The sequence below is a fragment of the Calonectris borealis genome, chromosome 16, assembly GCF_964195595.1.
Source record: "Calonectris borealis chromosome 16, bCalBor7.hap1.2, whole genome shotgun sequence".
In the NCBI taxonomy this organism is placed as follows: domain Eukaryota; kingdom Metazoa; phylum Chordata; class Aves; order Procellariiformes; family Procellariidae; genus Calonectris; species Calonectris borealis.
Genome location: NC_134327.1, coordinates 11,507,307 through 11,525,999, shown reverse-complemented (window position 1 = coordinate 11,525,999; position 18,693 = coordinate 11,507,307). Strand labels below are relative to the sequence as shown.

Here is an 18,693-nt window from a genome sequence, read left to right as displayed (position 1 = left end):
TGTGCTCAAGGGTTTTATGTCCTTCACTTTTCCCACGTGTTTACTTCTACCTTTGTTTCCCTTTCTTCCATTGCACTCTCCCTTTGTGGTATTTCACATGGTTTAGCACATTCGTCAACCTTTTTTTGCTCCTTGTGTTACCCCATCTATTCCTCAGGGTAACCCTTCCTGCCCCGCAGTGTCCTCCTGTGCACTTACCAGATACTTCTGCTTTTTGTACTTTCAGTTCTCCTTCTGTTCCCTCCTGCATAAAAACATTAATTTTTCTGACTCCCTTCAGTTTCTTTTTCCTTTTTACTAAAACATTTCCCACTCCCTGCTGCCTCCTTTGTCTAGTTTTTCACAGCCTCTGACTGAGGTAACTGGAAACGTTGTCACTGGTTTTGATAATAGAACCAGACTCTTGGTGACTGACATACCCTCACGGTTCATGGGAACAGCCTGAATTCAGGCCCTCGGAAGCAAAAAATGTTTTCTGCCTTTACTAGGCCTCTACTGTCATTTTGAAAGTACAGGGAAATAATTGAAAGCCCAGAACCATGCAATGCATGGCACTCCTAAAAAGCAGCAAATACCAAAAGATCTGTGATAATTTCAGAGTTGACAAGCTGAAGTTCATCATCCCTATACTTAAAAGGTAGCATACACATAGCAACATTACATATTTTATACTTATATTTATTACTTTACGTATTTTACACTTCTATTTATTTTAAGGAATGGTGTCTTCAGCCAGAGGCTGCAAAAAATGGGATCCCACAAGCTGCACAGACACTTGTTTCCACCTTTCTGTCACCTCCTCTTTTTGCTGGCAGAAATATTCACAGTGAATCGAATTAAGGAACTGATTTGGTTTTAAAGTAACCTTTGGGGGAGGATAGAGTGGTAATTTTAACCCAGATGAGTTTACAAGACTGTACAAACACTTGCGCCAACCCAAGAAAGAGGTGGGAGAAAATGGCAAGTGTGTCTTTTGGCAGCAGTACTAACTTACGCAGGTTTAAATTGTTCCTGAAACTATTACCTGAGATTCTTTTATTCATAAGTAAAGCTTTCTTTAGAGCCTAAACAGAAGTATTTGGTTGTGTAATCTTTCACTGTAAGCAAAATATGCTACATCTAATTTATAAGCATATTGTTTGTACTGCTGCAGTCACTGTGTGACTATATTTCTTCCAGTAAGTTAATAATTTCTATTATATATAATGTGGATATTCTAGTGTAGGGCGGGAAAGGAAGAAATCAGAGCTCTGTGTAATGACATTAAGCTTTTAGGCGTATAGACAGCTTAAACGGACTCACAGCTGCTTAACATATGCCCTCTGCCTGAACTCGTTTTATCACTTGGTATCTGACTTCTCTCAACATATAAAAAGTTGATGTGATTGATAGTTGGTTATACAATTTTTGTCAGGGTGAACTGAATCATGATGTGTATAGATTCAAGAATATAGAAAAATAAAGCTGAAAGAACAAAAACAAAAAATCCTGACATTTTTTCCATTCATTAAGCTTACTTAAAGCAACTCTTTTTGTTTGCTGGAGTTAGAGGTTGCTGGTTTTTCTAAGCAGCCATTGCTGAGTGATTTAGAGTGCATCTCTGCTCTTTTGTTTGGATTTCATTTGCGAAACCATTTAGAGTTATAAAACTGTCAACTTAAGAACATTCTATATATTTTGCCAGTGAGCGCCTCATGTACGCAGAGGTTATATTTTTCTCTCCGTTTTGTGTGCCGTTTGAATTCTCCAGTATATATCACTGTTCTTCTTTGGGCAGGTCATTAGAATAAGTCCCATGGCCTTCTTTAGAGCAGCAGTAATCTTCAAAGTAATTATGAAATTGCATCTCGGATTAGTCATTAGATAAACGAATGTATAAGATCTGCTAACCACAATATCTCGCCCTTGGCCAAGCCTAGCCTAGCAGTGTAGTAATAGAAGGCTCTGCTGATGCTTAAAAACACATGAAATTTAGAAGGCCTGACTGCAACTGGAATTGGAATCGTACATCTAAACATCAGAAAGCATAGACCAGAACTGTTAGTTATGTTAATTACAGTCGTTGAAATACAGTCTGGTACCTTTTTGAACTCTCGGATTCCCTACAATAACTACCAGCTGGGAGTTGAAAAATGTTATGCAAACTGTATTACCTACTACTTGGAGTTTTGCTCGCTATGTTTCTCTCCAGCAGAATTCCTCTGGCGGCTAAGCTCAGCTTTACATTGCGTGGAAGTTGTAGGGCCCAGGTCTATCATCATTCTGCACGAGGGTCATCTCTCGTGGCCTTCCTGCTGGTTCTGTGTGCAGAAAACTCTGGAATATTGTCCAGGTGGTTTCATGTATTTATTTCAGATTTTCTATTCCTATTATTCATAAGGTGTGGCGGATTGAAGATATCAAGTACTTAATCAAATTATGTAAATGTTGATGTGACAAGAGAGGAGCTGTATCATCTTTGGGACTGAACAGCATCATGGCTAGCTCTTTAAGGTTCTTTGTTTTGTTGTTTGTTTATTTGTTTTTTTTTTCTTTTTTTAGTATCTCTGAGCAGTGTTTCCACCTTGTTGAAGAACTCTGTCGTGTATGTTTTGCCAAGCACAACGCGGCTTTAGGCTTTGTTGCCGTGTTTCCTGAGCCGAGGGCTCCCTGCAAGGGACAGGGGGTGCAAAGGGCCCTGGGCGGGACGCAGGAAGCAATGGCTGTCAGCTCGGTTTGCCAGGCTGGGCCGTGCTGATCGCAGCTAAGCAGGGCAGACACAAATGTGCAAGAGAGCTGACGTGCAAAAATGTATACAAAACAAAATAGTTTGGGAATGTTTATCCCGTTGGAGGCTTCAGGAGCTATAACTCTTTTTGATTTTATGTATGTAAAAATGAGTATGTACAGTATGAAAGGAGAAAATGTAGTTCTGTGATATATTGTTGTGCTGAACACGTGCCTGAAAGTTAGGAATTTTTAAGCTGAGAAGCTCCACAATTGATTTAAATTTATGTTACTTTGGGCAAGTAGCAAAATTTGGCTTAAAACTGCCAACATGAACCAGGCTTCCTGTCATGAAAGTCGTCAAGAGTGTTTGATGAATCAGATTATTATCTTTCATTTCCAGTTGTATCCCCAGTCTAATCATAGCAAGATCTGGGTGTAGAGGTACAAAAAAAAAAAATGTTGTAAACATTTTTAAAGCCAGGAAAAGTATGAATCATGCTCCTGTTTGCACCTCTTATTGTTACTGGATGCCTGGTTGGTCGTGTACAGTGGGAGATAAGTTAGTGCTTCAAAACTGGTTTGGCATTTTTGGAGTCAATTAATAGAAGTTTTTAAGGGTAATGACAGGTTTTATGAAAGCATTAAATAAAGGCAGAGTTCATTCAGAGAATCTGGAAGAATCCTGTGCAGGAAGTATAATGTTTTTGTCTTCGCTATCTTGAAGAAAACTAGGTGTTGACTTTCCTGGCTTCTCTGACTTTTCCAGTATTCCCTGTTCGCCTTGACTTCACATTTCAGTAACCATGCTGCCTGCATCACTGGCAGGAGGTCATCTCTCCGTTTCTACCGTATGACCTTCCAGTATGATTTTAGCTCCCAGTGTTCCAAGGGAAAGTACTCATTTCTAAAGAAAGTTTAAAAAAAGAAAAGGAAAAAATGAAAAAATCTCTTTGTCAAACTTGATATTTTTTTTTTCTTTTGGAGATTGCAATTTTATTTAAAGTGTTTTAGGAAACATCTTGACTTTTAATTTAATCTTCAACAGAGAAGTATGATATCTGCTTTCTCACTTCATGTTCATAATACTGGAACGTCTCATGTTAAGGTAGAATCTTTATTTTAATTTTGATTTTAGTTTGATTTTTCTGTTTTAAAGTATGTTGTATTGTTTGCAAGTAAAAAGAAATATGAAGCTTTTCTGCTGCCATTCAAAAAAGAATTCTTGAAGATCAGAATTTCCTTTGAGATGGACCTTCCATTTGCTATTAATCTCTCTCTTCCTTTGCTCTCCTTTTCTTCTGCCAAGCAGAAACTACTTCGCTTTCAAAGCTTTGCAATCTATTCCCACTCTAGCCATTATCCCATATGCGCTATGGAAATGTTGACTCTTCTTTCACTAACAATTCAAACATTGACCTTTGTCAGTCTGCGTTTTCTAATACCATCTCCAGTGCTTCTGCTGTGCTGCCCTGTGGGCAGTGAAGAAGTTGCTTGCTGTTCCTACCTTAAAACTTTCTTTTGATCCCTGCAAAAATACATGATAACAGAACAGGTATGTGATAAACTTAATCCTCCTGTTAGTGAGTTGGTCCATGCTTTCTTGTACTTCACGTGTTATTCTGTCTGTAATTATCCACTCTATTTTATACTTAACTTTAAAATTATGTGGGCAACTGCCATTTTCTGTTGTGTTTATACTTGGTTTATCAAAGATGTAAAATGTAACTTCTGCATGTAAATCTTGACTTTGAAACTAACATGAGTTGTAAATTCAATCGACATAAATGATAGTATTTATTTTATAAATATGTATAAGCTATTTATTATTGAAATGTAGATTAATACAACTTCATTTTAAGATAGCTTGCCAGGTGCCTTAATTCCAAAATAAGCAAACACCACCAACACTCTCTTTTGTGCAGCTTTTACAATGATATTCTTCAGTGTGGTCTGTTGAAATACAAACAGGTTTTATGGAGTATTTTTACTAAACAGTCGACAGGTTTTAATTTAGGGTCTTAAATCATAATTGTTTTTCAATTTTCTGCTCTGCCTCACAAAAGCATAATGAGGGCACACCTGATGCTATAAAAACCAGATGTCATTTCAGTGTTCCAGGACTGTGTGATAAATTTGGAGAGCTTAAGAGTTAGTATCATAGACATATAGTTATCAGGGAGCTCACAAGAACAGAAAGCATGTAAAGCGTTGCTAAATAAATAGGATTTGGGAATGGATTGCACTTTTAATTTCAGAGACTTTCAAAATGCTGAAAATATGGATGGAATTTTCTTAAGGAACTTTCAGGAGACCATTTCAAACTGACAAACAACATATTCAAATTCTTGCTTCCTACCAGTCATGTTTAATGAGCCAGTACTACGTGCACTTCATCATTGTGATTGGAAGAGCAGCAAGCAGACCTGGAGGAAAGCTAGATTGTGTAATTCATGCCAACTCTTAGAACCATTATTCCTTTACTTTTCTCCTTCAGACAAAACTTCTGAAAACAGGATGTTTGGTGGGAACTGAACTGTACAGGAGATACAAGTGGTGCTTTATAGTACTTGTTTCTTTAAACAGGTTCAGATTCTGCATACAGGTGTTCAAAGGTCTATTCATGGACATTATATGTATTTATAAGAATAATAATTTCACAGGAAGTAATTGTCACAGTCTCAGTCACCCATCTCTGGTTATCACAGGACATAAAATCGAATGCAAAAATCTGTAATGTCTATCAGATCCTTTCCTTATTTTGTGTTAAGATGTCTCTTTTTTCATAATCAAACTCGTGGTCCAATTCTCTGTCTCCCAAAGCATTTATCCTATTGTAAAGCAAATCAAGTGGCAAGACATGAGTAGAGGTTGTTGACACCCTTATGCTCAGTTGTCGTGGTATGAATGTGCAGGACAGTTGAGGGGCTGCTTGTGTTGTGGGTGTTGCTGTGAGTGTCTATTTTAGGGTTGTTGAATCATGAAATGAACACATTCTGCTAAAGAAATGAATCCTGCCCACTCCGTTTTCTTGAGTGTCTCCTTTTGGGTCTTGTTCATCACAAATTGAAAATTGCATGTTCCTGCATAAGTGTCCATGTGCAGTTGAATATTTAAATAGATGTATGCATGAAGTACGTTCTGGAATATTTAACTATTTTTTTAAAGAGATCTTAGCAGAGCGAAGTACAGTGATACTAATTTTGTTAAATAAGAAATTAATGAATAGCAATTTGTTGAGGTATTATTTTTTTCTTTTAATTGAATGGAAGAACACAGAGTTTGAAAGTAGATGATATGTACCAGCACATTAATTCCCTCTAGCTACGCATCCTGTTGAATCCTGGAGCTGAAGCTAATGACAACTTGTTGGTAAAGAGGTATAAGTTTTTTTAGGGGTTTTGATAGCTTTTTTGTTTTTAACAAAAAATTTCTTCTTAAGTAAAACATAAGGATTCCTATTTGAATTGTAAGGAAAACTGCCTTTCCTAGGGATTGATTACCCTTTGTTTTTCATTTGATAATTAGTCTTCTGCTTCACTAGTCTTTCCCATAGATGGGAAAAATGTACCTTTTCCAGCTGTATGTTTAATTATTTTCCATTTTTGAGTCAGAATGGGTACATTACAGAGAAGCTGTCAGTTTGAGACTGAGCAAACTAAATATACTCAGCTGAATGAATTCAGTGCTGTGAACATGAACCACTGGTGTAAATAAGAAAGGAGATACCTTGAAGCTTTACAGTATTCAAGAAGTGTCAGATCATGTTCATTTGAAAGGGATGGCAACATTCTATTTCCATCAGTGCAGACACAAGTATTATGTTTCACCCCAGATGGGCTATCCAGGTGTTCAGCAGACCCTGATATTTGCCCTTTTATTGTTGAATTTCAGCATTTTTGGAATAGCCATTTAACTTGTTTTGTAGGATCCCAGATCTTTCCCTTCATAAAGATTTACATAGGTGAGATTAAAACAAAATGTTTGTCCTTCCCCTTTTAAAAGCATTTAGTCTACTTTGCTGATTGCTACAAAACCTTATATACTGTTTTCAAAAAGCTCTTTTACCAACATATATTGCTGTAAGGACAATTGGCGTGAACTATTAGGAACTCTTGACTGTGGTGAAGATGTGATTTGTTGTTGAGGTCAAAGTACTCCTGATGATATGAGAATATCAAGATTAGTAGAAATGTGAGAAATAGGTTCCCATTGGTTCTATTTTGTTGTATCTAATTCAGCAAAGCAACATGGGATTCTTCCAGATCTCCGTACTCTAAAGGAAGAGTCTGAAGGACTGGGTCGCTGTTCAGGGAATCTGCTTTAATAACATTGGCATGACTGAAAAACTTTGACAAATCTTGCCGTATGGTATGACTGCTAGAATATCTGTATTTGGTCAAAACGTTTGCTGAATAAGAAAACACATGATACTTTTTTTCTGTGTTGTGTGTGTGTGAAAAAGAACACATTCCATTAACAGTACATGCTGTGGAAACTCATACCACTTAGCCTCTGAAAAATGCATCACTATGATCAAAAATACCCTGCATTCTGCTGTAAAGATAATCTTTGTATTTTCTGCTCAGAGAGCAATGAGGAGGAATATCATCTGAGCTTGAGAATGTCGGTACAAGTGATATGCATTGTCTAAGTCTCACCTAAGCTTTCCTCGTTTGAAATTTTAAGTAAAGACTTCAATGAGTTCCTCTGCGTAAGGATAAATTTAGCTCCAAGAGCAGCGCAAAACAGACTTGTCGATTGGTGTGGGAGTGATTGCTGTGATTCCCAAACTGTGAAGGTGCTGTCATTTCTGCAAAGGATCTGTGCAGGGGGAGGCAAAACATGGAACAGATTTTGAAAACTGTGGAAAGTGGGGTGAATCTTGGGTCTGTGGGTATACTCAAAAACTCATATGGGGCCATCTTCTATTATGAATCACAACTTTGCTTTTTTTATTGTAAATTGTTGTTCTTTAATTACATCTTCAGCTATAATTTTGCGACTTTTCTGAATGAAGAGTTCAAAACTGGACTGATAAAATCGGTGTAAAAACTTACTACTATTTAAATATAACCTCAATTATTTTCATAGCTTGATCAGAACAGTTCATGCTTTAAAAATGCTTAAATATATTAAAAAATAACAGTCCCTTACTTTTTGTCATGGGGGTGTTCTCCATGTCACTCTTAAGTGTGTGGGTCATTTCCATATCCATGTGATGAGAAAATAATAAAATCACCCTTAACAAAGGCTGCATTTTCCAAAGAGCGAGCAACATTTGCACCTGCAGAAATAATACGCACTTGCTGTACTAAATTCTTGCATTCTGCCTGGTGATACTGAAATGGAGGAGACTCTGGGAAGTCTCATCTCTCTGCCATCAGAGTCACCCGTTATTGTACCCTAATAATGATAATGAGGTGCTGAAACATCCCCTTGGGGGGTCCTGAGTGGAAGTGGAGGCATCCAGTCCCTCCCCAGCTCTCTCTGGCAGTGAGCGTGTGTGTTGCTGTCAACATCTAATGATGGCCAGCACAGAGGGGGCAAGCATGGTCGCTCTTGCTCCGTAGGCACCTATTTATGGTCTGTCCCAGTGAATTCCAGCCACTGCTGGAAAAGAGATGTAGCTATCGTCATTTTTGCTTGCCTTGTAAAAGGCAGGCTTTGATTTCACCCTTCGTGTCTCACTGAAGTCTAGGTGAATGATCTGAAGTTGGCCAAAAACTTGTGTTGTGATCTACAGCTGTGATCTTTCCCATTTTTGTAGGGATATCTGTATAAAAACTGCATGCATTAGGGTAATGGCAGAAATATACATGTGCTGGGTAAACCTGTGTTTGTCATTCCTAAACAATGTGCCAGAAATCCCCCTTGGCTGTATTAACAAGTAATTGCAAAGTTCTTTTCAACAAAACAATCAGACTACCCCCCATGCATGCAAGTTGCTATAATTCGTGGTACAGAGCAGCACATGGAACTCAGTGCAAGTATGTACTGTATGTGGCTGCTATGGTGATTAAAATACATAAATAAAATAGATAAATATGGACCATATTAGAAATTCATTACTGGCACTCTCTGAAATCGCAGTCAGCTCCAGCGTGCGGTGTCTTTCCTTACTCCGAGCGGGCCCTTGGACCGGGAGTGTGAGCTCCTTCTGGAGGGGCTGGAGTTACGCTGTGGCCCCGTCCTACCTTGTCAACCAGCAAATTCAATGCAAAAAAGGTAAACAAAAGGCTTTTGTGCGTGTTTTATAGCTCAGTGAGGATTAGTGGCCCAACACCATTTTCAGACAGGACAAGCTTAGCATTAACTTGCCTGAGGTTAACGAGGGAGGACGTGGGGCAGCCTGCAGAGGCTGAAGCGAAAAGGTTTCGGACGCGATTCAGAGAATCGTTAAAAGCGGGTTCTGCTTACCTGGGTCGGCACGTCAGTCACGTGTTCCCTAACGTTTCGGCTGCTTTAGGATGCGGATCGTGCCAATCTCAGGCGCTTGCTTGGAGTCCTTCCCGCAGCTTCGGAGTTCCCCTCTGCTGTGGCGGACATCCTAGCCTGTACGTGGGCTCTGGCTGAGTCAGATTCCTGCTTTTCTTTCCCCTCTCACCTTTTAGCATTCTCTGACCATAAAATCCATCCCTTTCCTGAAATGCAGAACGATGCACTTGTCCGATGAAGTTTTTCCAGGCGGGATTCAAATTCCAAACAAGCCTTTCATTTCCTTCGCGCTGGGGGGAGAGCGAAGGCAGGGAGGCGAAGGAAAGCGCTCGCTTCCTTTAAATCCCCACCAGCGTCCTCCCCGCGCTGGAAGCGAAGTAGCTTGTCATGGTGATCTTCAGAGTTTAACTTTAGGGGGGGAGGGAGAAAGTGGAAAGCAAACTGAATGCTGTAGTGGAGATTTCTCTCTTCCCCCACTGGGCCCCTTGCCGACTGTTTTTATTGATTTCAATCACTGGAGGCTAGCTGGCTCTCAGAAGAAACACTGTGTAATGTGTTCTTTCCTGGCTTTCATTAAAGAAACTCAATGCAGTGCGGTCACGCTGCCGAGCTCGCCTGGCAACCTGCCTACACCCTGTGGTACCTCTTTCATTGGAGGAGATCGAGCTCGTGGTTTGGGGTTTTTTTTTTTGTGTTTTTTTTTTTTTTTTAATTCTGCAGCAAGGATTTCAAAACAGCCTATGCTCTGCTTCTACCTCCTCTCACAGCCCAAAGCCTTTTTAAACTTCAGAAGAAATTGTCAGCAGCCCTAAAGGGAACGACTTTGGTGGCAATGAAAACGCTGAGTGCTGCGACAGTCTTGTGCTCCTTCTATTAAAATTCCTCTGTGTGTTTTTGGGGAGGGGTTAAAAGGGCTGTGTGTGAGCCACAGGGATGTGGATACAAATGATTTCCGAGGGTTTTCCTTTTTTTTTTTTTTTTTTTTTTTTAAAATTCCATCTTCTCCTGATTGGTTAACGTGGTTTAATTAAGGGTAAGAGAGTAAGCAAAATCCTTCGACAAATATGTGAAAATTCCTGGCAGTTCTATAGTTGCAAATGAAGCAAAGCTGCATTCCCCAAGCCTGCAGTCGCGGTGGTGTCTTAAATATTTCTGTTGTATTCAGGACTGTGATACTGGTAGAGAAAAATGAGAAATAAAATATGGTACTAATTTATGCCTTAGAACTTAATCTGCTGCAGTATGTATTTTATAGGAGCAAACAATCTATAAAGTGGAATTCAACAAGCTAGGTTCTGTAAACCGTATTGTTCTATGTGCCTATAAATGCTTTCATTTAATTTAGTAAATTGTTCAATTTCTTCTTATTCAGCAGTTCCTAATGATAACACTTTATGTGCTCTTCAGAATTGGATGTAAATCTATGAAACATGTAAAGATCATGTAGTTGTAAATTAAGCGCGATTTCAAACTAGTAGAGGTGCATCTATTCTAAATTACAGCTGATCAGGTGCTACCTGATCACTTGTGATTGTGCGATACTATGGCTTGTACATAAGGACTTTTTTTTTTAAAAAAAAACATATACATGACCACTAAAAGAATCCTTTCCTGGATCAGAAAGATAAAAAGCTTGTTCTTGTTTAAGTCTGGCTTCCTGCAGAACTTATTTGAGGCTTTTCTGCCTGGGTTGCATCTGCAGAAACCTTTCTAAATCAACTTAATGTAAGTTATTCCCAGTGTGTTTGTTGTGAGGAGTTGAGATTCTAAAAACACCTAGCTTTTATGAAAACTTTTAATTTTTTTCTTTGAGCAATGTATAATTTAAAAAAAATCTTCCTCTGTAAGAGGTACAGATATGAGGTAAGGAGGTATACTTCTACAAATGTTACTTTTCATTCAGAATTTGCTTTCTGCATGTAAGGAAATTTCATATGCCCTCTCTGGTCATACTACTTCTTCTCATAAGGTGCTAAATGATAGAAAAGAGTTATTTAAATTCAGTATGGCCGTGAACTATTTTATGCAAATTCTATAGCTGTAGTTGTAGCACAGTTCTTTGGCAAGCCTCAGATAGTAAATCATTTGTCAATCTTTCTTTTATGAACCTTGCATCTAAGGATTTGCCAGTCTTTCTTCTTTGTAGGTTTTGAACTGTGTTTATAGATTCCGCTTTTTGTTTTTAAGCTGGCAGATGGCCAGTTATTTATCTGGGTTCATATGTATTGTGTAAGACAGAAACAGAACATTTTGCATGCTGATATCATGCACGGAGCATTTTTGGGGCAAAAGGCTACTTGTAAGCAGAAGCCATTATGTGACAGGTCAGTAGCTCCTCGTCAGTTCTTGGTCAGTGAACAAAGCCCCTTTTGACATTTCTCTGTATTAAAAGTTATGAAATAACATGAGCTTAATGAACAAACAAGGCGGTACAATGCTCCTACTATGAGACAAGCCATATCATCCATTTCCCCATCTTTCTCTTTGGAGTTCAAAAATTTGACGCCCTCTTTATACGCTTGTCACTGTTGGTCAAGTTATAATTTATTCCTCTGAATTTCTGATGTTGCTTTGCTGTTGTACAGACTTGTGTTGGTGTGCTGGTAGAAAAGGATAGAAGTCTATTGGTTTTTGGAGGAGCTGGATTCGCTGGTACTAATAAATAGTAAATTTGGTGTTGTGGCTTGGACTGTGGTTACTGCTATAGGTTTGGCAGTAAAACTGAACCCCTGAAAAGGGGTAGAAAGTTCAGACCTACACAGGCAAACCCAAAGGCAAATTTGTAATAAATGAGTATTCGGTTCATTGTGGCAATTCTTCAGAGTTTCTGACTCTGTCAACCTTATTCTATGCTGGCAACAGACAATTGGGGACGCAAATGTAAAGAGTCTTTGAAACAGTGACGAGCGAGGAGGAGGAACAGAAGTCTTCAGAAGATGTCTTCAATTCTACTCAAGTACGAGGCACTCAAGGACCTCTGGGTAACTATAAGTTTGGAAACAAATTAAAAAATGTACTTAACTGCTCTGCTGAAACACAATACAATTAGTGTGCTGCTAATACCATCTTGGTGCTGGCTGCCCAGCTATTACGGATCATAGTCCCCTGGCAGTATAAGTTTTTATGCAGATGCAGTCTCTGAAAAACTACACTTGCTTGGTTTTGCCACTCTTGCTGCAGAAAAAAGGGTCAGATATTGTCAAGAAATCCTGCCTTGGGTACATCTTTCTGCCTTTTCCAGTTTCTCTTGCAGTTATAGTTATTTTTCTCTGTTCTGAATTGCTTAGCAGGACTGCTTTACACTATTAAATGCTTTACTGCAATTTGAGGTGACTTCCCTTTTATGATGGGTAAACTAATTTCTAAAGACGACTTATAAAATGTTTTAAATTTGTGCAATACTTCCAGATTACAAAGAACAGTGGAAAACTTTAACTGGTATCTAAAACTGCCACAGCTGAAGCCTCCAGGTATTTTGAGTCAGATGTCGTAGAGTATTTGCAGTATATTACTATGTTTACATACAATTCAGGAATTTAGAGACTGGCATTGATGAAAGGCGCTGTATTGGCAGTCACAGCTCTTTGCATGCAGATGGACATGGTATAATATGAACTTGGGGAATTTGCTTGAAGTCTGAGCTCACATCTCCATACCCTTGCAAACATGACGTGGGTATTTTTATGAGCATAAGTGTTAAAGATTTGAGGGTCTGTCTTTTGCTCAAAATATGGCATCCAGTGGCAATATCCCTTTTAGCACCTTTTCAGGCCTTCTGGAAAGTTTCCAAATGGAAGACTCCCACCTCCTTAATCACGAGAAAACACTGGCTCTCCTCTGAATGTCATTCATTCAAGTGTACTGACCTAGCCTGACCTTGTTTAGATTGAGATCTAATGAGCCCACGATCCAAGGTGGTGTGGTAGCTCTCAGCAGGCTTTGCAAATAAGCAAGTGTTGTGTTTTTGTGTATGCATATGGTTTAAATTTATCACATCAATAAACAAGTGTCTCACACACTCAAATATGGACTTTACAATGTTGTAGTTAAGACTAAATTGTAGCGCTACAAATTGTGATGTCACTTTATAAATATAGAAGGAGACAACGTGGAATATTTATGACCTCAAAACAATGAAGTCCTGTTGGTTGGGTTTTTTTAATTTAAATAATGACATAATACTAAAACTCCTAATCCGAATGGCTCACAAACTTTGGACGCATCTTTTAGAAAAGCAGTCACGCTAATGGTGCAGAGAAAGAGAAATTAAAAAAAAAGGCTGTTGATTTAAAGAAAGGAGAGACGCATCAGTAGAGTAGCATAACAGAGATCATCCAAGTTAAAATAAATACAGCTAGGCTTTAAATTCCAGTGAAAGGTTTGGTTTTGTTTTCTTTTGAGTCCCAGGTTTTGAGGAAGGTTGCTTTTGCTTGTGTTGTTTTTTGTTTTTTGGGTTTTTTTTTTAAATTGCAATAAAACTACCCTCAGCTTCAGTGGAGAATATACCATTAAATGTAGGTATTTTATGAAGCAGATAAAACTTGAGGCTTTCAAATTAAAAACTGGTCAAGGACAGATTGTCCTACGTACTACTAGATTACTCAAGTTGACGTGGATGGATAAAAGTATAGTTGCAACTAGAAAAGTTGTTTGAGCTGTAAAGGTGTGAGTGCTTTCGCAGTATGTGTGCTGGGAGTCCCAAACAGAAGCCTGATGAATCCGATTTTCCTTGGGTGATGCTGTGGGCTAGCAGAAGGTACCTCCAGCTGTAAATCCTGACTCTTTCACGCCCGGGACAGCACCAGCCCTGCAGGGAGAACAATGCTCTTCCTTCAGACAGCCCACGGTGCATCAATTGCGATGCTGGAAACAAACGTTGTTAGGGCTTGGTATTTACGTTGGGACCTACAGGGAGGGAGCAAGTTGTTTTGTTTTTAATGGAGCAGTCGGGAAGAGGGATAAAAAGCTTTTTGATAATGCAAGGAATGTGGGGGGAAGGGAAGGTACAGAGATATGCATTTACTGTAAGTATGAAGAAGCAGAGGCCTCTTTATCAGACTAGCTCTAATGATGTGCCATAGTCACTTTATTTGAAAGCTTCATGGCTCACAGAAAAGTAAACAAATTCATTACATTATTTTTAAAAGAAGATTAACTGTAGTGTGTCGTCTGTTGGACAGCTGCTGTAGTAATCTTTTACAAACACTTTATAAATGACCACCCTCAGTGTTTTCCTGGGCTTTGTGTGGCTGGATTGTTATTTTAGTAAGAATCAGGGTGGCTTTTCAAATAAAAACGTTGTTTCCTGTATAACAATTACGTACCTACCTTTACCCTAAATATTATTTTATTCTCGGCATGAGTTATATAATGTCTTCTATACAAATGCAACATATGTTGCTTTTTTGCATGTGTTTGCGCATGAATGCTGGCTTTTCCATAAAAATAGCTAAAAAGTATTTTAAACAAAAAAAAGCAAATCCTGTTTACTCTCCCACTCCCATTTATTCTCATTTCTGCTTTCTTGCCCTTTTTTGGTCTTTGAAAACAGAAAGTTGAAAAGATGAGTCAGAGTAAACTTAAATGATACATGAATTGACACTGAACAAATGTTTAGTCCTCAGCAGGTGTCTTTGGCAAATAAGATTGTGTTCAGGTATTGTCTTGTTTAACCATCCTTTGCTTGAATGTCAGCAAGGGTAATGTTATTTAGTCTGGATTTTCGTTTGAAAGCACCTCGACACTCCACCTTTGTAGTATCTCGGTTAGTGATAGCCTTGGCTGCACGGATCACAATATTGTGGAGTTTGGGATCCTGCTGAGTGTGCTGAAGGTTAGTACTAAGACAAAAGTTTTAGATTTCAGAAGAGCAAACCTCAGCTCTCTCAGAGCTCGATTGGGAGGGATTCCGTGGGAATCCCTCCTTCCATGGAGGATAAAGGAGCTAGCGAGTGCTGGGAGTTTTTTGAGAACACTTTCCTGGAAGCACAAAACCAATTCGTCCCCTTTAAAGGTAAGGGAAGTAGGTGGAGCAAGAGACCCCCTTGGCTTAACTGCGAGCTTCTGAGTCTGCTCAAACCAAAGAGAAGCAGAGATGGAAAAGCTGACGAATACCCATTGAGAACTACAAGGGCATTGCCAGGGCGTGCAGAGATGCAGTTAGAAAAGCAAAAGCTCAGCTCGAATTGAAATTGGCCAGAGATGTCAAAAACTACAAGAAGGAGTTCTTCAGGTAAACAACAAGCAGAAAAAGAAGGAAAATATTGGCCCACTGTTAAACAGGAGAGGTGAATTAGTCACCAACAATGCTGAAAAGGCTGAGGTTCTCAACACTTTCTTCACCTCTGTCTTTAGCAGCACTTCTGGGCCCCAGGCCTTGGGGACAAAAATCCAAGTTAATACAAACACAAACCCGCCGTCAGTGAAGGAAGAGTTGGTATGTGAACTATTACAGGAGCTTGACCCCTACAAATCGATGGGCCCTGACAATATCCACCCGAGGGTGTTAAGAGAGCTGGCTGACGTTGTTGCGAGGCCGCTCTCCATAATCTTTGAGAAGTCGTGGAGATCGGGGGATGTCCCAGAAGACTGGAAGAAGGCTAATGTCACCCCCATCTACAAGAAGGGCTTAAAGGAGGATCCAGGAAATTATAAGCACATTAGTCTTACTTCAGTCCCTGGGAAAGTTATGGAATGAATCCTCCTGGGGGCTATCACAAGTCAAATGAAGCACGCGATTGGGAAAAGCCAGCAAGGGCAAATAGTGCTTGACAAACCTGATCGCCTTCTACGACAAAGTAACCTGCTCGGTTCACGTGGGGCAAGCATTGGACATGGTCTATCTGGATTTCTCCGAGGCTTTCGATACGGTTTCCCATAGCCTCCTCCTAGAGAAACCGATGCGTTACGGTCTAGACAAGTGGTCTGTGCAGGGGTGGGGAACTGGCTGACAGACTGCACCCACAGCGTGGTGGTCAGTAGTTCCTTTTGAAGCGGGCAACCTGTCACAAGTGGGGTCCCCCAGGGATCGATATTGGGCCCAGCGCTGTTTAGTATCTTCATAAGTGATCTGGATGATGGGATCAAGTGTACCCTGATGAAGTTTGCCGATGATACCAAACTGAGTGGGGAGGTGGACACTTTGGAAGGGAGAGCCACCCTGCAGGAAGACCTGGATAGGCTGGAAGAGTGGGCTAACAAGAACCTCAGGAAGTTCAATGAAGACAAACGTAATGTCTTGCACCTGGGAAGACATAATCCAGGATTGCAGCACAAGCTGGGATCTACCAGGCTGGGGAGCAGCAGCTCTGTGGAAAGGGACCTGGGGATCCTGGTGGACAAGCAGCTCAATATAAGTGAACAGCTGCGGCAAAGGAAGCCGAGTTGCATCAACAAGGGCATCACTGGCAGAGATAAAGAAATCATTATCCTGCTCTATTCAGCTTGTCAGGCCACATCTGGAATACTGTGTTCAGTTTTGGTCCCCACTTTACAAAAAAGATGTGGACAGGCTGGAGAGGGTCCAGAGAAGGGCCACAAAGATGATCAAAGGACTGGGAAGCCTGCCATATGAGGAAAGGCTCAGAGAACTGGGTTTCTTGAGCTTTGAGAGAAGAAGGCTTAGGGGAGACGTTATCACCACGTTTCAGTATTTAAAGGGTGGCTACAAAGAAGATGGATACTCCCTTTTTACAAGGAGTCACATGGAAAAGACTGAGATTCTGATTGGAGATTCTGTTTGGACCCAAGAGCAAAATTTTTCACAATGAGAACAATCAACTATTGGAATAATCTCCCCAGGGAAGTGGTGGATTCCCCAACATCGGACACTTTTAAGATTCGGCTGGACACGGTGCTGGGCCATCTTGTCTAGACCGTGCTTTTGCCAAGAAAGGTTGGATCAGATGATCCTTGAGGTCCCCTGCAACCTGGTATTCCATGATTCTATGACAAGCACTAATTGATTGTAAGACTAAGGATTTGTCAGTTTATAAACTGGTTTTAATCAATCTCTTCATAAAGCGATTGATCCTCTTGTGCATTCAGGTTTCAGTTATGGGTTCCTCAAACAGGTGAGGAGTGAGCAGAGAGAGGAAGAAGAGCATTCCTTTCACACTCATGGGGAGTTTGGCCTCCATGGGTTTCCGATGCTCTAGCAGAGCACCCCACCTGGCAAGTATGATGCTATAATAAAGCCGCTGGATCTGAACCAAGTCCATTCTGTGAATGTAATTCTTGGTCTTGGCAATGTTTGTGGTGGTTAGACTCCTTTATCTTGGGATGCAAGACGCTAATACAGGTGCCTTAGGCATGGGGGAACCTCCAGACTGCCTTACTTGTCTCTGTATACTCCACCTTCATTGGCTTGTAGCAAGAGTATCTAAGGGACATGCAGATGTGGAAGAAACATCAGAAAGTGTTTATTTTGAGCAGAAGAATTATCGATCTAAGTAACTCAACAAACACTTGCATGCAATCTCCCCTTTTTCTGTACGTGTCATATAGGAGTCTGCTTCAAAGTCCACTTGGGTACAGATAAGGTAGACATTTCCTGGGCCACCTTACAGCTGTGCCATTTCCACTGCTGTCGGTGGGTGTTTTTTCCCTACCCAGAGACTCCATCGTCTTATAAACATAGCCTGGCCTCGCAGGAATCTGTTCCTTGCTCAGGTTGTCTTAACAGACCTGGTACAACTGTTGCTGAGGAAGTGGATTAATTAATGGAGTCATTGGCAAATCATTACTGTTTGGGCAACATCTCTATCGCATTTCACGTTACTGCAAACACTGTTTCCATAGTGTTGCCCACAGCCCCATCTCTTCTTGTTAAGTGTCATGAGCAGGACATTTAAACGGTCTTGACAGAAGGTGCTGAATATGGTTAGATAAAAAAATGGGAGCCTATTCCAATCTGAGCCCATAAATTAGAAGTGTGTCAATGTTTGCAATTTTGCGTTGACTACAAAGGATAGCAGGTAAGTACAGCAAACAGGAGCTAAAAACCCTGAGATCATCATAAGAGCTAATACTTCTAGTATTTTTGCTACTGGATTTCTGCTCTTAACTTGGAAGAGGTGGTGATACTTGAATGATCCTTGTGCATACCTTTAGCCTGCATTTTATCGCAGTGCCTGAGCCATGGAGGTGGCTAAGAAGCAGCAGTTCCTTAAACCACGATGAAGGTATCAAAGTTTTATTTGGGACTGTGTGAGGTCTATAACTATCATGTAAGCTAAGAATTAGCATCACCCCTTCAGTCTCGGACTTGGAAATATCTGAAAGCAAAACCAATACAGTGTAAGAGTCTTGTTTGCAGAATTTCATATTTTTTTCATTGCTCAGTTGTTACTGGGAGGTTGCACAGAAGAGGTGACTTCGTAGTGTCCAAATCCCTCCTGCTTCCTGAGGTACATAGGGGTTTGGATACCCAGAAGCTACTTTGTCTACAGTTTTGTGAAGGTCTATGTATGATGATCATCAGAGTAGTTAGGGTTCTGTAACGAGTAAATCTCTCTCTGTCTCTCGGAGAAATCTTGAGGAGGGCGTTGA

The 18,693-nt window shown here is 40.1% G+C and overlaps 1 protein-coding gene across 10 annotated transcripts in view; it reads left to right on the top strand.

Annotated features, from left to right (window-relative positions):
- Positions 1-18,693, top strand: part of CHLSN (cholesin) — a 144,095-nt gene that overhangs the window by 89,438 nt on the left and 35,964 nt on the right. The window contains exon 1 of one of the 10 annotated variants that reach the window (XM_075165269.1): positions 9,606-9,823. The exons of the other annotated variants lie outside the window; for them this stretch is intronic. Coding sequence (XP_075021370.1) covers positions 9,731-9,823 — 93 coding nt within the window. The 5' untranslated portion in view covers positions 9,606-9,730. Of the gene's footprint in view, positions 1-9,605; positions 9,824-18,693 lie in introns of those variants that run through there. 10 annotated transcript variants of the gene reach the window in all.